This window comes from Gymnogyps californianus, chromosome 3 (genome assembly GCF_018139145.2).
Source record: "Gymnogyps californianus isolate 813 chromosome 3, ASM1813914v2, whole genome shotgun sequence".
Classification (NCBI taxonomy): Eukaryota; Metazoa; Chordata; class Aves; order Accipitriformes; family Cathartidae; genus Gymnogyps; species Gymnogyps californianus.
The window spans coordinates 95,346,643-95,372,622 of NC_059473.1; the positions used below are offsets into that span (position 1 = coordinate 95,346,643).

At 36.8% G+C, this 25,980-nt stretch overlaps 1 protein-coding gene across 1 annotated transcript in view; it reads right to left on the reverse strand.

Annotated features, from left to right (window-relative positions):
- The window catches only part of COL19A1 (collagen type XIX alpha 1 chain), a 198,092-nt gene that overhangs the window by 39,477 nt on the left and 132,635 nt on the right, over nucleotides 1-25,980 (reverse strand). The window contains 14 exon segments of the mRNA XM_050893865.1: nucleotides 1,882-1,935; nucleotides 2,024-2,077; nucleotides 2,186-2,221; nucleotides 3,514-3,591; nucleotides 3,701-3,745; nucleotides 4,090-4,179; nucleotides 5,406-5,459; nucleotides 10,006-10,059; nucleotides 11,279-11,332; nucleotides 11,442-11,477; nucleotides 12,401-12,436; nucleotides 13,991-14,035; nucleotides 14,832-14,894; nucleotides 19,125-19,178. Of these exon segments, the coding sequence (XP_050749822.1) occupies nucleotides 1,882-1,935; nucleotides 2,024-2,077; nucleotides 2,186-2,221; nucleotides 3,514-3,591; nucleotides 3,701-3,745; nucleotides 4,090-4,179; nucleotides 5,406-5,459; nucleotides 10,006-10,059; nucleotides 11,279-11,332; nucleotides 11,442-11,477; nucleotides 12,401-12,436; nucleotides 13,991-14,035; nucleotides 14,832-14,894; nucleotides 19,125-19,178 (753 nt within the window).

Consider the following 25,980-nt stretch of genomic DNA (forward strand, 5'->3'; position numbering starts at 1 on the left):
CTGTAACAAAGCTTAAAAACAACCACCACATCCCTACTTGGCCTGACTTTTCATTCTTCTCCTTGTGACAAAATTTATAGATAGGCAGGCTATTACCATGCCACCTGTTGGTCTTTCTGCTGGACTACACAAGTGTAATTTCTCCAGTCTCTCCTCTTTTCTAATGTTCTTATTTTAGCTGCAATATCATTTTATGGTACAGGCCTCAGTACGAAAGGGTCCTAACATCCAGCTGCAAGGGCACACCAGGTATGAGAGCAAGCCCACTATGTTTGTGCCATACAGTTCATCTGCTCTGTATGTACAGCAAGTCCAGCCTAACTGCACACATACTGTAGAGTCATACCTGTGTATGCTGAACTCTGAATAAGTGTATGCTGTACGCTGGGCTTACTTGTGGACTGCCACGCATCTGTATCATCAAATGTTTAACTGAAAGCATGATGTATTTTACTGCCTAATGCATTCCTGCAGCAGCTCTGGAGCACTTCTAATCTCTTCACAGGCTATCAGCAGTCTGCAGACTAGTTTGGGAAACGCTGCCTTAGATTTGCATTGCTGGACACTTGGAGATGGACCTCACTCATAAGACATGATGCAAGTCTCTGCATCTGAGGAGTATGTGCAATGGTCAGGTATGTGAAGAATTGCCAGTTTAAGAGACGAACAGACTGAGACCGCTGAGATACTCTACTCACTCACTGAAAAAGCCAAATTCGTGCCTTGGTAAGGAGCAGAGATTTTGCTAAAGGACATAATACAGTTCAAATGTTAGGTTTTGTAATTTTTATTTTCCTTTGTTTTGATATGTCTCAAATAAATACTACTATCACTGTGTCTCCCTGTTGTTTTGAAAACTGTGCCTTTGACTAAAATCTCTTGAGAAATATCAAATCCCATAAAACCAACAGGATCACAGGTGAGTTTAACAGTTTTCTTTTAAGTTCTCATTTTGGTTTCTTTCTTTCAACCATCTACAGATTTTTATTTATTTTATTTATATTATTGTTTTTTATTTGTATCGAACAAGCACTCATGGAATTCAGAAAGCTTCATTCGCTGTCATAAAAGCCTCTAGTAAGCATTTGTTTCGAAAGAGAAATTTGCTTTTTGAAAGTTCTGAGATAGTTGTTGGGACTCCAGACAGGAGCAGGAATAACGACTGAAGTTTTGCCTTTATGCCAATTTTGCAGATACGCACATCGGACTCTCCTGACTCCCATGTAAAATAATCAGTTATCTTTAAGGGTACAGTTTGGTCTGAGGCATGTGCAGGCTTTTTGGATTTTGTAGTGCTGGACTTCACAAAATCTGTAAACCTATAGTATTTGTTAAATAAAAATCATTGCTGTAATACATACCCAAGAGGAGATGATAACTCCTGAAGTGTGGTGAAGGATCAGAATTTAGTGTTTTTGTTTTCAAACCCAGCCACTTAACTTTTCATTAGTGCTAAAGGGTATTTATAGCATTAGAGACTAACTATTCTCAGAATTTCATTAAAAATGAATGTCTTCTTTCTGTGGCACAGCAAAATTAGCTTCGGAATTCCCAAACTTTTCAATCTTTTAACAGGAATTATCATACTACGCTCCTGACAATTTGCATTATACAGAACTGCTTCTGAGACCGAGGAACACTATGCCAAGTTATAGCCTGGCAGAAACTCTAGTATACAAACCGTAACACCTGAAAACAAGATATTTATCCTGTAAATGTTAACATAAATTTAATTTATACTGCAATATAATCAAGTAAAGAAAAAAAACCCAAAGGATATAATCATTCAAAAATCAAATCCATTTAATCAATTGGACTTCTAGACTTGCTAGGTTATCTCACCTCCTTTAAATTTAAAATATTTGCAGCAAAGATACGTACAGGATCACCTGGAGGGCCTGGCAGTCCTGGCTTTCCATCTCTTCCTGGAGTGCCCTAGAAACAAATGTAAAATTTGATGGCCTTAAATCATTGACAAGGGACACATTACTTTTTGCTGTGTATATTGAGAACTGTCACTTACATTAATACCAGGTGTTCCTGGAGTTCCTGGTAAACCTGGGGGTCCCCTAGGGCCCTAAGAGCAGGAAAGGTCATTTAGGATTTGAGAATATTTTTCTTTTACTGTAAACTTCTTAAACTAAAATTAATGTTTTTAATATTAAAGAGAAAACTTATATCCTACCTGCACACCTGCTGATCCAGTTGGACCTATAGGACCCTGCAAGAAAACTCCAAATAATCAGTAGTTACACTTTTTGGGATAAGGGACATGAATTTCATAAAAAAATACCGAATGTGGGATACTGGTGCAGTTTGCATTGCAAGAAAGACTTGCTCTAAGGTTTGGCTTTAAAGCCAGATCTAATTCTGCCAAAATTAGAGAATTCAAGATTTTGCTGAGGCCCATTTTTAAGGGCAAGCAATACCAAAGAATAATGATCTGTGGTGAAACTTGCTATTTAGCTAGGAGATTAATAAGAAAAGCTGATATTCAGTCGAATAAAACCAAATTAGATTATTTAAATATAAATGGATAATTTTTAAAATTCAGATTTGAAAATATTTTAACTGAATAAATTATTTTTAAGGATTATTATTGTAGATTAAGATCTCAGTGTGAATCTCTAGTCACCTTTCTCAAACATTTTCTCTCTGTACCTGAGTCCTGTCAATAAACTGAAATGTATCAGCTGACTATATTGGTCTGGACTGAAGAGAGATTGCCCTATTCACCACAGTAGAACTCATGTAATAACATGTACCACCTATCATCAATTTTTTTACTGAATACTCTGATGACACTGCAGATGGCTTTATTTAAAGGCAATAGAAACAAACCTGGGAAACAAGCTGAATAACTGAAACAGTTATTGCTATACAAGCTATTTAGTATGAATGCTCTAGATACACTGCATCAACCTGCTTTATGTTTGAATTTAAACTGCACAGAAACGCGTGAAGCAAGCCGTGCAAAATCAGGACTTTACTATTTCCTGGCATAGTACCTGGCACTGTAAGGTTCTCATTTATAAGTAGTAGACCTAAGCTTGTAATTAGCAGTCATCACAAATGCAAAAGCTCGGAGCTGATGGAAAGCCTTCCACACCTCTTCTATGTGTCTTTGCCTTTTCCAGTACCAGCATGGCTTTCAAAATGCCATCATCTATAATGTTGAGTATACCTCTTCTCTTGTACCCGTACTCAGGCTGGATTTTGTTGACAACTGCAAACAACTGTTGCTTAGAAACAGACACAGTCTGAAGATGTCTCAACACCATCACTAGGAAGCTCATCTCTAAAATAGCCATTGACTCTCTCAGTTCTCCAAGGGTTCCATTTCTCACTTAACACTAGATCTTTCCGGGTCTGGATAAAGGGAAAAGATGCTGAGTTGGGAGTCGAGTCAGAAGGGAGTTCATGGCATGGCTTTTTACTATGCTTTGTTTACTTGTTGCAGTTTCTCAGTGATGCACAGTGAGAAACCCAAATTCTGGGCGCTCGTATACTTACTGGTGATCCTTGAATGCCTATTCCAGGGGGTCCCATCTCCCCAGGTGCTCCTTGTACACCAGGTAGTCCTCTTTCTCCCTGAGATGGGTACAAGACTTTCAGTTACAACAGGTCTGAAAATGTAAACTAGCATATTATCCTTTTTTTTTTTTTTTTTTTAGAAACAGAAATAATATATTTTTGATACCTTTGGTCCCCGTGGACCTGGGTTTCCAGGAATACCAGTAGGACCCTAAAAAAAAAAAAAAAACCCAGGAAAGAAAACAAATTATGTTTTGAAATCAAAGAGACTAGCTGAATTTTATTGCCAAAATTAGTCAGCCTTTATAAATAAACTATGACAGATTTACATGTCTTCCTTGTTAATACCACTGTCACGAGAAGCATGTGAGCCTTGCACCATTTCCAGAGTATATTTTAGTGCACTTACAATACCACTATAACTTATATTTCAATTTTGAAATTACATCCAAAAAAATACTTGTTCTGATTTCTTTCATTGCACAACGAGAATTCTTTAACAGTTGTCCCTACAAGAAATAAAGTCATAAAAGCCTTTTCAGATTATGGACTTACTGGTATTCCAGGCAGACTTGGTCCAGGAGGCCCCACATCACCTTTTGGACCTGGATGTCCAGGCGGTCCCATAATCCCACCAGGGTCCCCCTACAAGATAAATCTGAATCACTAATTGAAATGTGAGAATTTTCTCTTATGAAAAAACTCTAAATATTATCAAGGTTATCCTAGAAAGTGCCAGTACTTTGAGAAGAAATAGAGAAGAAAAAAACCCCATATTTTCCTTCAAAAAGTTACAGAAGAGGAAGAGGCATGGACCACACAACCACTAATAGTAACTAGCATTCTCTCCGTTTTCCACGCTCGCAATGCATCTGATCTACTTTTCTTTGTCCCCAGGCCCCTAATACATAGGTTGTAATTAAACCCTGCCAATTAATTCATAGCAACAGCTTCAAACTGGCTCTTCTCCAGCTATCTATCCCTAGTACTAAAATCCTGGTCTTCACTGTATTCCTGTTTACATCTCTGTTTCTTACTTCAATACATGCAGTGTTTCTTGCTCCACATCTCTACAACTCCTCCTGCTTACACAGGTGAATTTGTGCCTTTTATTATGCTGTCCTCTTGTCTTTTACACACTCCTGCATCATTCTCTGTGATTCTTTCTGAATCCACTACTCTCCATTTTGCAAGACGAGTATGTTTTTGTCATTGTTCCACAGTTATTTTCTTCTCCTGCTTTTTCATCAGCTCACTTCTTCAAACTATTAATGGATTGCACCCCACAATGTATAAATACCGTAATACATCACATAGCTCACAGTATGCTTGTGTATCTTCTTTTCTCCCCTTCTCTACATACAACATATACGCACATACCATTTTTAACTCTTGCTGACGTAGCTGAATTCTAACTAAGGGACTTCTACACAGCAAAATACAATGCCATAAAGAGATCCCAGCTTTGGCTTGCATCTGAGACAGTAGAGCTGCCCCAGTGCTCTGCCAAGATGAGTATGTCTGACTGTGAAGTGGGATTTTACACATTAGTCTCATTCGGACACTACTGAAAAGGCTGTTCTGTGGTCAGGACCTGAACTGACATTTCTGCACTGCACAGATTTAATGTAAGAACCCAATGCAACCTCCTTGAAATATTACTTAAATTATGAATCTAAAGAGCAATTGGGTTGCCAAATTGGCCTGCAGCATCTCCAAGGAGCGGACAGGGGGTTGCTGCTCGTACATTTTAAATTCAATTCATAAAGCAGCCACACAGATACACTACAGAAGGATGGAAGGTTACTTCAGAGATGACAGTCTAATATGCTCTAACATATCAAGCTTAATCAAAAACACTTAAAACATACCTTATCTCCTTTAACTCCTGGGTTTCCTGGTACCCCGTGCTCTCCTGGTAAGCCCTGGAATTAATAAAAATATAACTGTACATTTTTATAGCTATTCCCTTAAAGATTATCTAAAATTACAGATGAAAATGAGTTTACACTGGATTATTTACTGTGCATTAGTATTGACCCAAAATGTTAAAGAGTACAAGTTAATGAATGCTTCTTTAATCAAATATACTAATCATTTTTCTTTAAGTTGAAATGTAATAATCACGATTATTTTCTGGATGCTATCAGGGCAGAATGGCAGAGACTGACAGGTTTATTTCTTCAATTTCAAAATAATTCCAAGTCTTGAAAGTCAATAATTTTTTCAAGGAAGGCAGTAGCAGGTACAAACTTGAGTTTTAAATAAGTGTCTCATCTTTTTTGCCTATGAAGGGCTGCATGATTCCTACGCTAGTTAATTATTCAAATTTGTATCTTAAAAACCTCAATGAATTCATACTCCTGCACATTACTTAATCCACCAAATTTCTTTAATAAGTTTTAGATATTTAATGAACAATCAAATATTTTCAGCAAAATAAATATATTCCATCCTTTCTTTTGTCTAAATCTTCTCATCTTTCACATTTTGATTTTAACTTTAGTATTTTCCCTTGCCCTTTTCATGAAGGATTTTTTATAAATGCAGCAAAATTAAATAGATTAAAATCTAAATAGAAACTATTTAAATAATAGGGAATGTTAAATTGTGTTCTCTTACTAGGCTGTAATAAATACAGGAAACTTTTTCCATCATAATCCTTCAATGCAATTCAACCAACTATTGTATCAAGCATTTTGTTAAGAATATCAGTAATTTCCACAGGAAATGATAAAATTGCCAAAACAAATCAAAGTATGATACTTAGTCCGTAATGAAAAATGAACTTTCTAAGAAAAAGACAGCGTTTTGTGAACACTGACATATGAAGGATGACAACATTTTCATACCAGTAGTGAGGGTGTAATAGCTGTGTGTTTGCTTTCTCTGCTGTATTCTGTCCTTAATACAGACAGCTACTTGTTTCACCCAGCCACCCAAATTAAAAACATAAGAAAAAAAAAAGTACCTTAATGAAGAATATTCTGCTTATACCAACACAAAAACATTATAAGAATATATGGAAGTTTAAATTTACTGATCATGGATCAGACATCGTGTCCTACCCTATCACCTTCTGGTATCGACATAAAATATATACAGTGTGTCTTCTTTCCTAAGGATTTCTCAGATTTTTTTTTTTTTTTTTTGGTTGGACCAAGCTTAAGGGATATCTTAGGAAAGGAAAGAAGCAAGTCTTATCTGCTGGATGACTCTTCAATGACGTAAGTGAAAGTAAAACAAATCTTCAACCTCTCATAATTTTCATCATGCTGCATAAGATGAACTATTATATTTGTTAAATCATAATGTTTCATGTTTAGAAAATAAAACAAAACAGCAAGTCTGGAACTAAATACACGTTTCTATAATATGTTTAAATATATGGTTTTATATACTAGAATTGTGTGTACAAACACAAGTCTTCAAGATCATCTATATCTAGGATCTACACATATTATATACAGTATTTAACTGTTCATAATGTCACTTGATCAAAGATCCAGCAGAACAACAGTTTCAAAAGCAGCAATTATGAACTCAAGCAGGATGATGGCAACACAAGCAAAACAAAAATGCGGTATTTTATCTTTCACAGTAAGACTGGGGATCTATATATAAATAGAAGCACAGCAGAAAAGGCTTACAAACTATTGTTATAGAAGACAGATAAATTAGACACAATTTAAAAAATGTGTGCCTCAACTGAGTAGGAAAACAAGGTATAAAGAAATGGTCAATAAGTAACAGTACAAAATGACTACATGCAGATTTGAATACTAGTTTTTTTCCCTGCTAGGAGCTGAAGATGCTGTACTCCAGCTGTCACTTTGCTTATATCCCTAAGACTTTTAACAGGTCAACAATAAAAAGTCTGCCAGCTGTGTACCACTCAGAACTGTATTTTAATATTAATAAAGTACATGACTTAAAAGTCTGTTCAAATTAAGAGTTCTCTTCCACAAAGTAGTCTCAGAGTGTGTGTGGAAAGGCCTAAGACAAAATGCAGCAACACCAGCTCCTAGATGCTTCTGTTTGTAGAAATAAGATAAAAACCAAAACCAACCCACAGAGCAAAGATCAAAATCCCAGTTCTTTTACAGGTGAATGGCTTAACTGCTAGGCTGAAGCCAAGCTCTCCATTGTCTGCTTTTCTTGGTCCACTTCTTGGATCTAACCACTCAAACCTCCAAAATGGTACTTAAAAACCATTTTATGGTTTACAGAGGGAGGGAGGGAGGAGAACCAGGGAGAAGGGGTAGGTGCCACTTGTCAGCTTATGTGACAGCACCACTGTTGTGGACCAAAACCTAATTTCAGTTTACATGGGGGATTAGGCAGGACATAGCTGCCTGCACATCTAAAAAGGGATTGCGCCATAATTTGGAAGAGAGACAGGCAGCCACATCCTCAGAAGAGACCTTCTGCTGTATTAGAGTGTTAAGTCAAATGCCCAGGGAACTTTCAAGCTTACTGTAAAGGTGCCTAATAGTTTAAGATGTTTCCTAGAGTATTCGGACTGGATTGAAGTTTCACCTGTGCTCTTCCTGCCCAGAGGCACAAGCGTTACAGGTGTGCTGGCTCTCAGGGGAGGCCCCTACCAGTTTGAGGGATTCCAACCAGCCAGCAGACGCATCAGTCTGTTGCCCAACAGCATAATGGTTACAGGCACACTAAAAACCCCATGAAGCAGGCCCCCATCACTTTGACAAACCCCAACCAGTTGGCAGACCTGAATGTGGGGCACCCAAAAGTGTAATAACTACAGGTACATTAAAACACTGCCTCGACAATCCCAACCCATCAGTTTTGCACCCACAGGCATAAAGGTCCTGCTTCTGCATCTCTGGTGAGGTGTCCCATCCTCCCGACTCCTCCTGGAGGGCCTCCCTCAACAGGCCATGGTCTCGAGGTTCAGTAAACCATCTGTATGCTGCTTCTGACACTGCCTGACAGCCTGTAGTGGATCTGGATACTGGGGTTTATTTAAGAACCACTGAGATGAGAGCTTTTACCCTTCTTGATTATCTCACACTCTCACTTGTTCCCCTGTTAGCGTTATGTTCATTGGGTCCTGACTTCCCTTTCCAGCAGGGAGACTGTAGCTCGTCCGGGATGGTTGGGCAGCAAGTTGTCTTAGTTTGTGTTGTGCAGCTGCTCACAGTTACCAGTCTCAGGTGTTAGGGGCTAAGGTCCCTGGCAATTGTTTCCATGCATCTCCCTGATCTCCATGACCTCCCCCAACTTCCAGGACCTTTCCTCCAGCCAAGATCTTCCTCTTCTTTCTTGAGAGAACACCTCTTTCCTTTCAGGAACCCTTCTATTTTGGCACCACTTCTTCTTCTGGGTACCCTCACCCCTCGGTTCTTGCCATCTAAATAGTCTATGTGTAGAAGCACAACAGGTGATCAGCCTCCAAATTGGTGAGTCTGTCTCATGTCTCTTTATGAACTGGAGACCCCGGGATGTGCCACTTTTGTTTAGTCCAGGTGCTATCAAAATTTAAAAGCAGTCCCTACTGTTGCATCTAACAAGTATTAGGCTTCTGCTTGAGAGTTCAACAGTTCAGGTTTTGACATTCTCACATGGACACACAAACACATATTATCTGCCACTTGTCAGTGTTCACAAATTAAGCTATTTTTCACCTATGGCAACCATATAATGGCTTTAGGCACTTTATGACTGTCAGTAAGCCTCTGCACAATTAAATTGGAATATCAACGGACAATCATAAGAATAATCTCTCATTCCACTTTCTGCAGAAGTATTTTAGTAATTTAATCTATTGAACAGTAATTAAAAAAAGGAGTTTTCTATTAATTTCTTTCCAACCAATACTTCTACTCTGGCTAAAGATTTTAATATTGTCCGTAGTTTTAACGGAATTACGTCCTGCTCTGAATATGAGTTTTACTCATAAATCGGACCTAAATACTAAGATAATAAACGTAATTGTTTATTCTGTCCACCTTATTAACCTTCACTCCTTTTATAGGAAGTAAAACAATTCAGAAAAATACAAAACCATAGACAGAAATAAGGAAGGCCATGTGTTTAAATCCTTGGGGTACTCTTACTTTACCTGATTCTTCTCATTTTGCTGCACATACACTGTCCTTTCCAGCTCACGATGTAACATTAGTAAAACTTTGCTAGAGATTTTTTTAAGTTGTCACCTACTCCTGTGAGATAAGAGTGATTTTTGTAGCGCTAATTATCTGTGAATCAGACAAATTAGTATTATCACTCTTACTTGTTCAGATGGTAACACAAGGACAAAAAGAACATAAGCAAATGGCAGAACTCTATCCTGAGGCATCCCATGCTACTGTGCTTTGACACCTGATTGCTATAGTACCACCCACAAAAGGAGCACCTGTGATAACTTCTGTGGTACTACTGCTTCACTGGCTAACTGTTCACACACCACACTTCTACAGCTTGGTGAAACTGCACAATACATACAACTTCTCCTGGCAGTCCCCTGGGTCCGACAGGTCCTGGAGGTCCTTGCAGTCCCTGTGAAATGATATAATACACACTTGAGGTAAAAGTCAATACACCTGTTGTAATTCGGTGTAAAGCGTTCTCATATATAAATAGATTAAAACATCTGGCATTAAGAATTATCTTCTACATGGAGTAAGTAGTACAGAGTTTGCTCATTCTCCCTTAATCTAACGTTTAGTCCAATAAATCTTTGGGACTGATACGTACAAAATCCAAAGTATGTATACAAAGCAAATACAAGTAAATATAAAGGCACTACCTAAACGGAAAGACAAACCAAAAGGAGTAAATCAAGATTTCCTCCCTCAAGCGACAGATCTAGAATTGATTTTTTTAACTACGTGGTAGGTGCTCCTTCTCTTTTTGGAATAGATCTCATCAGAAGGACTCCAGGGCACTGAAAGAAAAGGGGATTGAGACGTACAGATAAAAGGATGACTTGGTGCAAACCCTAATGATTCTTTGGATCTCTATGAGCCTCTTCTGGAAGGTATACAGTGTGAATGTGACCTAGATTTCCACTGCAGTTACAACAATTATTTCAGTAGCTCCTACCAAGGAAGGACATTAGCATTCAAAGAGCAGTCTAAGGAGTTAGAGTGGAGAATCATTTTTAAGAGCACAGTTTTGTGGGCCCTATAGCTGCATCTATTCCCCCTGGGACTTCTTTTGATGATCTAAGGAACTTGGGTACTATCATATCCAACATGAATAGTGTTGGATGGCGGATACATTTTCACAGTTTCCACTTCTACCTTTATTTGATACAATTCAAAGCATCATGAGAGATTCTCAAGAACATTTGTGCTTTGGTTATTTTCTTCAAAGCAAGGTGATGACTACTTCTATATTACCTACAGTCTCATAGGATTAAACATTGGAACCGCTAATGTATTGGCAGTGGTTACTCCTTGCCTCACTGATGGATAAAGAGAATATACCCAGCTACCGGTGGATTTGTAATTGCAAAATGAGTGCTCATATTCTTGAGTGACCAAATAACATTTGAGCTTTAAATAAATATTCCTTGCTGAGTGATGCTGAGATCAACAAGAATTTTATGAACTAAAAGTAAAATAGCCATGATCCATGCACAAACTTTCGATATAAACTATTTGCATTCTCTGCCCTTTAACACTAGCTAAAGAGTTGATAGCATTCAGAGTCGTCTTATATAACAGCATAGAATGTAACGGCTGTTAATACTACAAAAATACCTTTCACCTACCTTTGATCCTGGATTTCCAATAAGACCAGGTGGTCCAGGGTGTCCTGTTTCACCCTAATGATATTGTTTGAGAAAATTAAAAAATCCAAATTTACTGTTATGTCTCCCAGTATCAGCTATGTACACCAGCGATGTATATAGTGTGTACAGGTCAAAAAAATACCTTATTTCCTTTTGATCCCTCCATTCCAGTTTCTCCCTGAAAATAGCAGGTACAACCATAAGAAGTTAACACTTTAACTAAGATCAACTAAGAGTTTAATTTGCTACCTTAAAATATTATACTATAGTTTGCAAACTTAACAAATATTGAGAAAGCATTAAAGAATTTCTGATGCCTTGTGCAAACTCTGAAAGGTATTCCTCTTTCAAACCTATTCTGTTTGCAGGTTTCCCTAGTGTTTTAAAGAAAAATTGTTTGAAAACACCACATTTGCTTAAGAGCTTCTCCAGTCTAAAGCCTATTCTTCACCACTAAAACTCTACTGGTGACACAGTATTCATCTCCAAACCCACACATTATTACAGTATGCCTTATTTTGGTTATTATAATATGTTAATCACAAGTATCTGAGCAACCTTCAGTTGTGTATTAAACAACATAACTAGCTTTTGTCAAATGTCATAAGAGAGGACAATAGTTAATTAAAAATAAGCAACACATGTAAACAGACTCTTACAGAATGAGTGTTCTGAAAATATCCCCCAAAATAATAAAAAAATTATGCACACATAAAATGGTTATAAGAAAACTGCCTGATGTTAAATGCCACACTGGAAACTGGTAAAGCAATTAAAATAATACAGTTCAGCCCACATATAATTTTGTGAAATAACTGAAAGAAAGAACCTTCAGGGAACAAAAAAAGTGTGTACTTTAAACTCAGTTCATGAACTGTACCAATTACAGAAATGCTGAAGAACAGCGCATCTCTGTTTTTTATTTATAACCTGTGTGAACTTGATGCATGTGTAAGAAGGAGACAATACATATGCTATCCTACGTAATCACTGAATCTAATGAAAGTGTACAAAGAAAAGAACTACAGCATGAATACAGTATGAAAATCATATCAAACGTAAATTATTCACATCATCACTTTAAAACATAGCTAGACTTACTGGATCTCCCTTGTCCCCTTTTTCAGAAGGCTCTCCCTATGGAAAAATAGGGAAAAGGTTAACACAGATTTATTTCAAATGCTAAATAGTACATATGTCTGGTTTTGGTGAAGAGTCCTTGAAAAATGTTGGGTTTTTTTTAAACCTATATAAAACGTATGGACTACAAAAGTTTACTTGAGGGATGATGTTGATTTAATGACAAGACCATGACATGTCTGATCCTTTCAAGCAGGAGCACAAGGGAGGGTCAGGAACATGAACTAAAAAGAGTGATGATGCATACAAATCTGACAAATTCTCAAATACAAGTGCTTTATAACACACAAAATCATGAATCTGTCATATTAACAGAGTAAAATAAAGTTTCTGCCTGCATGAAAACTGTTTATACACAAGGATATGACAAAAGAAACCAACTGGAAGCCTAACAGCTGAATAGCAAAGTGCCTGTTATTCAGTGGATGAAGAACTGGGTACATCACATGTTCCTAGAAAAACTCTGTCATGGTTTAACCCCAGCCAGCAGCTAAGCAGCATGCAGCCGCTCACCTCTCCCCCCTCCCAGTGGGATGGGGAGGAGGATCGGAAAAAAAAGTAAAACTCGTGGGTTGAGATAAGGACAGTTTAATAACTAAAGTAAAATAAAATATAATACTAATTAGTAGTAATAAAAATATAATAATAATTGTAATGAAAAGGAATATAACAAAAAAAAAAAAAGAGAGAGAAATAAAACCCCAAGAAAAAGACAAGTGATGCACAATGCAATTGCTCACCACCCGCTGACCAATGCCCCAGCAGCGATCCGCCCCTCCCAGCCAGTTCCCTCCGTTTATATACTGAGCATGACGTTCTATGGTATGGAATATCCCTTTGGCTAGTTCAGGTCAGCTGTCCTGGCCATGCTCCCTCCCAGCTTCTTGCACACCTGCTTGCTGGCAGAGCATGGGAAATTGGAAAATCCTTGACTTAAGATAATGCGCTCCTTAGCAACAACTAAAACATCAGAGTGTTATCAACATTATTCTCACACTAAATCCAAAACACAGCACTGTACCAGCTACTAAGAAGAGAGTTAACTCTCTCCCTGCCGAAACCAGGACAAACATAACACACATCTATTCCCCAGTAACATCCCTCACCCCCAAATCTTTATGGAAAATTTAAGCTTAAACTAAAAGATATTAAATTAGGAAGTTTCTTTAAATTATTCAAATTTATAAAGACTCCTATTTTTTTCATATTGATATTGAAGATCACATTTGTAACTTGAAAAAGTATGAATAGTGTCTAATTTGTGAGGCAATCACTGGTCATAAACTGATATAAACATAATTTTAAACTGGTATTCAGTAAAAGTCTGAATGCGTTTAAAGTTGGAACAGGGAAATTTACTTGCATACATAAATACTCTTTCAAGGAGGAGCTTGAGTAAATTACTAAGGACGTTCACAGACTGACAGCTTTTCCTATGCCCAAATATATTTTCTTGATCCGGAATATATTTTCCAAGATTTGATTCATAATCAGTACATTCAGCCACCTTCTAGTATCACACATAAGCATAGAAGTAAGGAATTAATTTACCTTTTCTCCTTTTGCGCCGGTCATTCCCAATTCTCCTTTTTGACCCTTTTAACAAAATAAATTATATTTAAAACCTTTTATATTCTAACAAATGCAAATAAACTCCTCCTCCCCTTCAACTGTACTTTATTCTGTGTAGGACAAAAATCTTAACTTTTATTGCAATGGAAATCTGAGATTTAAACATCTGTAAATTAATTTAAATGACTTTTCTGTAGCAGATCTGCAGGCTTCTCAATAAAAAAAATGTTGTCAATCCTGTGACATATCCAGAGCACTTGTCTCTTTTCTTCCAAGTTTAAAAGGCATCCAATTGTTAAAAATTCATTCCACTGTTTAAACAGGACAGATGCCTATAAACAACATACTATCATACGGTGTGCATTCAGAATTTGACCTCCATGTAATTTTTAGAGGCTGACTGTAAGTATTTTTGGTATAGCAAGTCCCATTGTTACAGAGAAACTGCTTTAAATATTCATGATTTACTATTAAATATATTTTCTGAATTTCAACTTTTTTTAGAGTCTTCTCCCCCCAACCAGCAGGCCAGCTCATTTGACTTCTCCTCAGACAGTGTTATAGAAACCACACATAAATCTTCCTGCATTTTCCCTTTCTGGTTATCATATATTAGGTAAGAAAGGCTCACGTGCTGCACCTGCAGGATAGCACAATGAGTTGGATATTGGACTACACAGATCAAAGAGCCAGTCATATCTAAAATCTATTCCTTCAAAGACCGTTGTGATAAATCAAATAAAAGATACTGTGTTAAGGGTGGCAGAGACAGGTTAGATAGGCACTTTGAAATTTCTCCAAATTCATCCAAAATGCTTACAACATCTCCCTTCTGGCCTTTAGGTCCAGGGGTCCCAAGTAATCCTAGTAGTCTTGTATCACTCTGGGAAGAAACATCACCACAAAGATCAGAGGACAGAACGTCACCATTTATTTACAGTAACAATTTATTTACCATATCAATTTCATGTAATTTACCAGTATGTAAATTCAGAAGTCCTAATTTACTACTAGAAAGGGATACTAAATGCCTATGCAGTACATCTAAGTAATGTGTAGCAGCAACACATCCTTTGTCATGCACTCATACTCCAGTCAGACTAGCAGAAGACTAACAAAAGCATAAAGGGAAATGTCTATGTTGAATATTACTATGCAAATCTGTGATTTTTTTTTTTTTAACTCAATGCAGAGAACATATTTTTATGCTCATTATTACAGTACATTTCTCAAGTATGTTAGAAAAGAACAATAAAAATCACTCCTCTTCTATGACAAAAACACAAGCTTTTTACTTCTGAGTAGCATGAAATGTAAAATAGAACTAATTTAAGTTCACTACTACTACAGTAGTGTGGCAGAAGGCAAGGGAATGAATATGATCAACAGGCTCCTCACACTGCTCCTCAAAGAAAGCAGACAGATTTAAGGACCAGGGGTTCAGGTTGTATACTTGCTCAGGTATTATTGCACTGCATCTATTTACTCTTCTGTACAAGGTAAAGACACAATAAAATACAAAGCAAACGGTTTCCTCTTCACAAAGCCAGGCTCAAGACTACCTAAGGGGAACATGTTTTCTTTTAATAACAATGAAAAAACAACAAAACCAATGATCCTGAAAAATGAGCTCAAGTCTGGACCCAAGGAGTCCAAGTCCTAGAACATCTGCCACTGGGCTGAATGGAAACCCTGAGCAAGCCAGCTCCCCTTGTCACATTCCAGTTTCTGTATCTCTAAAATGGGAAAACATCATGATGAATAAAAGTGCCATTTACACTCTGTTAATATTTTCAGAAGTTGACAACTGAATATAACCTAAATAAAATTAATAATTATTTTATAAATGTTAATGTCCTGAAGGATCTTCTTCAGTGTTTAGGGTTAGGGCAGTGTTACTACCCTAATTATCAAAATCAGCTCCAGAGCAAGAGGCAGATACCCAAAGAAGAGAACCTGAGTATTGCTGAGAAGTAGTTGACTACCGCTTGACTGAGAACAATCTAGGTGTCTGTTATTATGAGTATACTATAAGTTCTGATTTATTCTGAGTTGTGCATTTCTTTTGCATACATGGAGGAAAAAAAAGGGTATTAGACCAATTAACTGCTTTTATGCTCTTTGCATATCTATAGGTCATTTGCTCTTTACAACAAAACGTAAGTAAAATATGCTGAAGAAAAAATCTTAGAAAAGTAACAATGAATTATTCAAGAATAATCTATAATTATTATGAATTATACTGATTTCCAAACATTTCCTGAGCAGACTGTGATGTAGTTTCAATTGCTTTGTGTTGTGGTTTCATTTTTATTTTTACATGTTGGAGAACATTTTAGATTAAACTGATCTGTATGCCCTTTCCAAAGATGTTTAGAAGCAGGTTTGACTGAAGTGACCTTAAATCTATGTATGGAAAACTGGTAAGTAAAAAAAGATGACAAGCAGAGGCCTTGAAAGCCCACACAAAGGATGATAACAGAGGCCTAAGAGTTTATAAACACAAATCACGAGGCATCATTTACCAATCACTGAAGGAATGTAACCGACGGAGCAGAGCAGAACCAGTTTCTTGGCATAATGAAGAGAACAAAATGCGTGTCTCAAACACACACAAAGCATCTCATTTACACTGAAAGCGCAAAAGACATAACAAGAAGGAATATAAAAGAATATAAAAATAGTCATATGCCTTGCAAGAACAGGCACAAAGGAAGAAAAACGAGGAAAGAAATGCTCCGCCACTGTTTCCCACCCTGTTAAGAAATCAGAAGAATCACAAATAATCTGCTACGAAACAGAGAAATTATAGAAAAAAAGACATTATTAATTATGATGGGTCTTAAGATCTCTCTCACTGATCCCTCACATTTCTTGGTAGCAGTCCCTCATGATTTCTAAAAACACCAATGCAAAGAAGCCATCCAAATATCCTCAGGAAAAAAAAAATTAAAATCTCTATAGCAACAAAAATGTGGTCACAATTTAAATACTTTAAAGAACCAAACTGAAAGAAGACCTTGTGAGATCCTTGAGAACATGCATAAAATGTTGGAACATGACAAGACCATTTCCTGTGGTGTAAGAAATCTCAAAAACCTCAGAATATCACTGAAATATCATCTTACAAATACAAATAATTAAGGCACATTGCAAATTATATACTGGGTGCAGTGAACAAAATCAGCACTCATCATACCATGTAATAGTGTGGGGGAAAAAAAGGAAAGTTAGTGGTGCATACATCTGCCTAAATGAATAATCAATGGCAAAGCAGACAAGCTGTCCTTGTCTTTGATACTTCTTTGATATCTTTGTCCTGTCCTTGATGGGAATGTCCCATTCCCATCATAAAATGTACAGAAACTAAAACGTTTGCTGTAGCAGTTGTAGACTTAAGTTCACTCTAGGAAGATCTGAACACATAGTTACAGAAAGTTTGTGTATTTAAAACCTGCTACTTGAATCAGAAAGCCATCTCCTCTCTCATCTGAAACCAAACAGCATTTCCTTGTTGAACAGTTAATTGCTCATGACAGTGTCATTAAAATCTTCAAACTAGACAGTTCAAGGAAGCAGAAAGCTGGTAAGCTGTACGGGATTTAAAAGATGATTAATTTATAGACACAGAGCAGCCGGTCTACATTTTTTCCAGAATATTGTTAATTAGGAAACATAAGACACCTTCGGAATTATTAGAGCCTTACAATGACAAGAAACATGCTTTTTGGAGACAGATGCCTGCCAGTTCCTGAAGATCACCACTGTTTGTATTTCCTCCTGCAGAATTAACCTTAAAGGGACTATCAGGGTAAAAGAGATTAATAGTCCAGAGGTGGGAATGAGTTACAATAAATATGGTATTGATAGAGGAAACAGAGCTGGTATCAGTGAAGGTTGTCTTTGGCAGGAAAAAGAAACTGGAAAGAAAATGAAAAGTATAAAACCAAAACATAGAAAACTTCAACACATACATATGAAATGGCAGACCAAAACCAGAAACTAAGTCTCCAGGTATGAAAATGTTCCTGTCCAGGACAGCATATAAAACTAGGCTTAATTCCTAATGCATGTTCTGAGGTGATATACTGATTTGGAATGGATTAAGTATCAGAAATATCAGAGAAATCACTTCAGTGATAAAAGCAACTGGAAAGATATGTTTGATATGAATTTCGCTCCAGAATCCCTATTCAAAAAAAGATTTTAGTACTCATCTGCGTACGTTATATAAGAAAAATATCCTGAATTCACCTGCTCTTTATAGTTATGCATTTTAATATTAAAAGAAATGGATGTCTTCCAGGTTTGACCTGCATGACTTAAGGTGTGATACGCACAGTAACCTTTGTATTAACCAAATATTCCTGTAATAGTGCTTCATCAGTCTTTGAATGCAACACGATTTTCTAATCAAGTAAGTTACGTACTCACTTTGGCATCAATTAAGAAAACTTGTGTGATCTTTGAATTACAATCCCTTACAATGGCAGACACTACCACCGCTTAAATGATTTGAAAAATCTGTGGTAAGAATTCTAAAGCTCTATCACTTGGAACACTGTCCTACGCAATTTTAACTTTTTTCTATGAAGTGCTTGTAGCTGCAGGAGGTTCTATAATTAAGACAATATTTTTATTAGTCTATGATACAAACATCAGGACAATTATCATGGATTGCTAGCAGATCTTTTAAAGTTATTCCTCCCTGTCTTTCTATTCTACTCTTGGGATCGCGACAGAGTAGGTCAAGAAAGAAGAAATGTCAAGTATGGTTTAGAGCAATTAGGTTTAGAAATGGGGAGCTGCTGGTTTACGCTAACAGCTAGGTGGTTCACCCACCTCCTTTTTGAGTTATACCAGGCAAAAATACACGAGTAGAAGACGGATGGGAGATAAGACACATGGCAGCAGGACAGATGACACAGTAGGTATGCGACTGGAGTGTGGATTGAGCCTGTACAGGCATGCAGAAAGGGTACAGGGAAGGATCTACCTTTTGGATTAATTTGGAATGTGGTTTGCAGGGATCAAAACTGTGGTCATTTCTACCTTAGATACTTAATCATAAACACACACACACACACACAGACACTATATCAAATTTCCGTACCTCATTATAATGCTTGTTCAATGAATCCAGAATTCCTTTTAGTCCAGAAGGACCCTACATGGAAAAACATCCATCAGAAGGTCATTTTAATTTAACTAATGTTATGTTTACATACCTGTATTCAAAGAGCAATGGTCATGTAAAAGGGTTTAGATTTTTATTTGCTTATACAGTAAATTATTTTCTGTAAGTTCATTATATCTTTTTTCAGGCACAGAGGAGAAGGACAGTCAGTTTCTAAATCCCTGAGTTTTGAAAACTGGCAACAACTTCTGGAGTGAATCGGTCTGTCAGAGAAGGCAGAGGTGACATCCATATCAATTTTAATACAAATCCCTTCTGGTACGAGCAGCATCTTTGTTCTGCAGCATTTTAAAACTCCTTCCACTAACCTAAAGCACAAGTTTTGATGTAGAAGCAGCTCCTAGTCTGAGTAAACAGCTAGATTTTTAACTTAGAGTACAGAAAGTGAAATTGAGGAATGCTAGAATTCTCCAAAAGACTAACTTCCTAGTTTTATTAGCATTGCAAGTTTATACTTAAACACACACCTTTCATCAAGAATTTCAACAATGGAGAAGGACCTTCCTACACAAATGCAGGCTTAGGATGGAGAGATTAAAAAACACGTGCTTGGGAAAAATAAAACATTTTTAGACATAATCTGCCATAAACCAGGCCCTCAATGAGATTTTTAAGTGTTGTAAATCAGGGCAGAACACAAAGTTCAGTCAAGATTTTATGAACTAAAACTCAGTTAAATTTACAAATTAGCATAATATCTCTCTTTAAGTTGAAATTTTCACATCATGCAATATGAACTACAGCCACTCATGATGGCTATAAGAAACATTTGACTACATTAATAAGACTACAATATACTCAATTAAGTCACTTGGTCTGAATGACCTGCATTTAACAGAGACAGAGCACAAAGGCAACTCTCCTCCTCTGGGGCTTTTTATAATTACAGACAATTTACCCTCTGCAGCTTTTATGTTAGTGCGGAAAATGTAGCTGGCATACAATGCACCCTAAAGATTGCTTTAGGAAATTGAATTCTATTCAGTTTTGAAAAGGGTTGTTCCTCAAAAAAATGGAGGTTGTTTATCAGTCAGAGATGCTATGTCAGAGATTAGTCAGTTTTTATCACACATTTTCATTTTGTGTAAGGTCTTTGTTAATTATTTTATGCACACTGTTACTATACATACATCACATTTATGACAAAAATATTCTGGTGTTATGCAGCGTAACAAGAAAACAGCCTTCTACACTTTCAGAATGAGAATCTATTGAAAATTTCTCCCATTTTCATGCTAAAGGACCTGTAAAACTATTACAGGAAGTCAAGGATCAAAATCACTTCTCACCTAAGATACAAATTGGTCAAAATGAAAATACTATTGTTTTCAACTGGTTAAGACTTTTGTAACAAGAACTGCTGTCAAATTCATAGCAGTGCAGCAGCAAGACTCCTAAGTATTCCTAGAAAAATTGAAAAACCTTCTATCTACTGATTTCAGCTAGGGATCCAAGGAACATACTGAAATGGTATGTATTCGGGGCCAATATAAGCTAAATAACCAGTTTTTCTAAGGAGGACCTCAACTGTTTACTAATTCAGAGTTGCTGCTGTATAAACCATCAGGCAATTCAGGGAAAAAGATGATGAGAGGAACAGCAATGATTTTGTCACAGGTGACATTCCTCATATCTGGTAATTTCACATGTGTATAGAAGATGCTAATATCCCCTGGTATCTTTTGGCTCCAATGTAATCGTATTTTGAAGTGTTCTGACAAAGCATTTAAATAAGGTAGGTCATGATTTGCACTCTGACAGCAAAGCCTTCTCCGGCAAGATGCATCTGCTCTGTAGGAGTGCGCAGAACGGCAAAACCACAAAGTTTTCCCACATGTAGAAGATCATTCTGTGAAACTCTGATGGCCTTCTTACCAGTAAAGGTATTTCCCTTGAGGTACCGAACTTCAAAAAGATGAGCAACAGAACCATGATTTTGGTTAACCAAACGACTACTTCCTTGGGGAAAAAAATTTCAATCTGATGGAAACTAATTAATAAAAGAGAGGCAATCACAAAGTTCCCATGGTATCTGAAGGTATAAAAAACTAGGAAGACGGTAAAGCCAAATTAAAGTCAAATAGGAAAAAGTTATTAAAACTGATGGATAAATCAGTAAGACCTGGCAGAACATTATTGCAGCATACCAGAACAAGACAGGTGTGTTCTGAGACATTATCACTAAATTATGAAATATGATCCTATGTATTTTACTGTGATTACATTGTTACAGAAAGATAGTGGTACTTACATATTAGGGGACATTAGGAAGATTTGGAAACCACATGAAACTTCACAGGTGCCTCCCTCCCTCTTTGTTCCCCAACATCGGAAGAGACACAAGGCCATAAATGTTTCCATTCATTTTATTTGGAAGTGAATTGTCACTTCAAATTTATGTTGAAAAATAAGATAAATATAGTCATGTTTTGACCGAGATGCTCACTCAGCTCTGATTTCTGAAGTTAATGGCAAAGTTTTTACTTCGATATCCATATTAAAGAGAGCAATCCAGAATTGGGACTGAACCTTGATGACACTGCCTACTTACTAGATGGCTCAACTTCAACACTGTAATCCTGCAGTGTTGAATCCTTGAATCCAGAATCCTTGCAGGATTCTGTAATCCTGCAAGCAGTCAAAAATAACAATTTATTCTCCCTTCTCATTCGCCACCATGTTGTTTCTTTTACTGTTTTTCACAAATGAAACTGCTGTAACCACACAACCCAGGAAGGATTGAATGCTATATCTGCCACCAACCCCAACCTCTCAGATATTATTTGTACATCAAATAAATAATTTTTGACAAAATGGAAATCCTTTGTACATGTCACACTTTTGAAAAACTGACATAACCTCAAAAAAACCCAGAACTGTCTCATGACTAAGGCAGTCAAGGGGAACTTAAGGCATTTGGGTTGCATTCTTAACTATGCCACAGCCTTTGTGTTACCAGAGATAAACCACGTCTCTGGTTTTAGTCTTTCCATTTTCAAAAATTGACATAAATTTAAAAATTTTATCTTTCCATCATTCTTGCTAAAATAAAATTAATAAAATGAGTGTACAACAACAGAAAATACTTTTATTCAAGGGTGTTTTCCTACACTCTAGTCTCTTTCTTCCCTTCCACACAGTTTCTCTCCACTGCATAATCCACTCTGAAGACAAAAAAAGAACCAGTAGTATTGGTTTGTAAGTGGAGAAGCAAGGAAATTAACAGGAGTTGAAGAATTATTGTATAGGCAATTTCTAGCTTTTGAATGAGAACTTTGCACATCTGCCAATTTGAAGCTCACTGGAGCGGAGTTTCCTCTTTCTTTTTTAATATCAAGTTGTGTAATTGAGAAGTGAAGCACACAGATAGTACAGTTGTATGAATAAGAAGAGAATTGAAAATGTGTCCTGATTGTTTTCCAAAATTACAAACAGGTTTCAGATGTTATTTCTATAGACAAGGCAGGAATAGAAACACAGGTGCTTAAAAGGAAATAGCTCCAAACTGTGAAATTACTGGAGTTTATAATATATTTTTCTCCCTTAACTTTTACAGTTTGTCTGCATTCGGTGAAGACGAGACTGCTGAAAAAGTCTACCCAATCTCACAGTCCATGCAGTAAAGTGTGTAACAAGTAAATTGCACTGGTTGCATCTCAAGAACAGGCCATTTTGGAGAACACAGCACTGCAAGTGACTCAGTGTAATCACTTTATCCATCTATTTCAGATCTGTGCCTGCCCAGTAAAATAAAAAACTGTTTTTCTGATTACTATAATGTAAAAAATCATGAAACTCATCAGTGCAGATATGCAATATTGTATAACTATTCCAAAGAGCAAATGGAAAGAATGATGAAGGCATGACGTCTGCCACAATAGAATACATTAATTACATTTTGATATGGAATTTAAAAACTTAAACGCATAGGAACAAGCAATATGACCAACCCTTGCCAGCCATTCCTGTCCTACCATGTAAGCATTTCCAATATTCTTCTAAAAAGAAGCTGAAAGTCCAGGAATACCAGAAATGCTACTGACAATTTTCACTTATCATTGCTTTAATTTTCTGTTTATTGTAATTAACTGATAACATTCATTCACTTTCAAAATATTGGTAGAGGAATGACAGTATTTCCTGAGGCAGAGGAAATGAGATTTCCAAGGCAAACTGCTGGCTACTTAAGATAACTAGTTTGGTGGCACTGACATACATACTGAATAACAAGAGACCAAAAGCATATGGGATTAAATGAAGAAATTCAAGTAGTCTGCGAACTTCTCCATTGCCTCACATGCAAAACAAACAAAAATGAAACCCTATTTTAATTTAAGGCTTTAAGGAGTAACACAAAGCTATTCTTCCAAACAAGAATAGTTGCAAACAATAACTTTGGACGTGTTGGTAGAAAACAGCAGGTTTAAGAGGATGAATAACCATGACTGCAGTTTATTAACCCGTGATTTCGCAGACCCAACGTTTCTTTCCCGCCTCTGCCACAGACAGCTTCTTGGACAAGGTGGCACTTGGCCAAATCAGGTAGACCTCATGTTTACTACCTTTAAAAACCAGTGCTGACAGTAATTCCCTTCTGCCAAACAGCAACACTGGGCAGAAGTCATACTCGGACTCACCCCAAAGAACGCTGTTATACTGGTGGAATTTTGTAGCACAACTCTAGCTTGGCACTCTCTTTATTTTAAAAATAATCTGATGTCCCACTAAAATGGGAACTATTGAGAAATGGAATTCCTCCAGTCATAACAGTTCCAGTAGAGACAGAGAAAACTGAGACAGAAAAGATGAAGTTAACCCTTAATGGAGAAACCAGTAAAACTCTCTTTTCTGTGCTTTAGCCTACCTATGTAAATAGAAATACCTGGCTTCTGATTCATGTAGAAGTAAAAATAAAAAAAACCACAAACAAAAACACCCCAACCCCCAAAACCTCCCACAACTGACCATAATATGTAAAACAGTGCCAGACATCATGCAGCTATTTTCTAAGCAGGACAAATAGAAAAATAAACGATCTCCTCTTAACAGGACTTTACACAAAAACAAGCAGGTAGTAATTCTACAACCCAAGACCAGAAAAGCATTTTGCCTAAGTGAAGACTGCAGAACTAGGCCTGTACATCCTTAAGCCAACAGCATATAAATACTAAGTTCAGACACTTTCCATACATTTGCTTTCAAGTACTGAAAAAAAAAAAAAACGGTGTGGGAACTAGAAAGCCAATGCATTATACATATGCAAAATAAGCTACGGTCTGCTGGTAACCCCATCTGCGTTGCTAAGTCCTGTAGATATTTTTGTTAGCAGCTACAGCAGAAGAAAGCTATCAGTTCAGTTCTGCAGTCAGATCAAAATGCTGTACTTAAAACCTCACAGCATCCTCCTATCATAGTATTTCTTTTTGTTTCATAAAATCAGCACTTCAGTTTCAGCGAAGAGCCATGCCGAGCAGGATAACAGCGTGTGAAAGAGACAGTATCTCTTTCAGAAGACTTTAGAAGAAAATGCAAGCAAGAAAATATATGAAATACATTTGGAGGGTACAGAGATTTTGATTTCACAACCATAATTTTCAGAATGCTTCTGAGCGTGAAATGAATAGTGTATTTAACAGAAGCTTTAAACTGCTCTCCAGGCTTTTTAAACAGGGGGAAGGAATCAAAAAGCACTAGAGGGAGCTGCTGTTCTACGTAACCCGTTTGGATTCCTTGTTTTCAGCATAAATTCTTACCCGCTGGAGTGAGACAAGTGTGAGCACACATCTCAGCTCTCCAGTATTGAAATAACAGAACAGTAGTCAAAAACAACATCAGATAGCAAGGATGTAAACCATGAATTCTGAACCAGAAGGGAATAACAGAACACTTTAAAAGTCTATAATATTTAATAAACTTTAAAAAATACTCAAAGGAGGATCATCATCTGGGTAGGAAGTATTTTTTAATAACCCATCAATAAAAATCTTCATTGACTCCTTGCCTTTTGTGGGCACAGGATTTGCTCCAAAGGGAAAAAATTACATAAAAGAAAGGATAAGGGAAAAATGACACAAAAGAAAGGATACCTGGAAGAAATTGCACAGAGTGTCCCACTTTAACTGAGTAGTTTCATTACCAGTTGCCAATCAATCTATGTTTCTGACACCAATACAACAGGTTTTTAACCAAAGATGTGCAGATGATGTTAAGGGACTAGAAACTCACTACAAACATCAATTTTACTGAAAAAAAATCCCCAGAAACTAGGTTGGGATGGGGGGGGAAAGAAAGATGAGTTATTGAGAGAGAGTTAGAAGTCTTAAATGCTGCCATGCAACAAGCAGGTAAAAAATTATTATTGTAGTTAAAACTCACACCACTTCGTAGTGTCCAATTTAAAGCCCTTTTGACTCTTCAGAATGTGGTCTCATAATCCCTCCCTGCACACACTTTTTTTAGGACTATTGTTTATACCAAATCCCCTAAGTATTGTATCCTGTTCACCAACTTCTTCCTCAAGGAGGCAGAACTTTCTTTGTCACACTTTTTTTTTTGTCATTACTAAACACATGGCTGTTCTAATACCTAAATTAAGTACTTAACATCATGGCATAAACTGATAAATAAATTAGGTAATTTGTTAATTTCAAACACATAGTGTGTACTGTAGCTACCCTAACAATTAATGACTGAATCTCTTTTTTCTCAAATACAAATTTTGTATTCTTCTGAAACATCAACCAAACACCAAACTTACTTTTGCTGGAAAGTC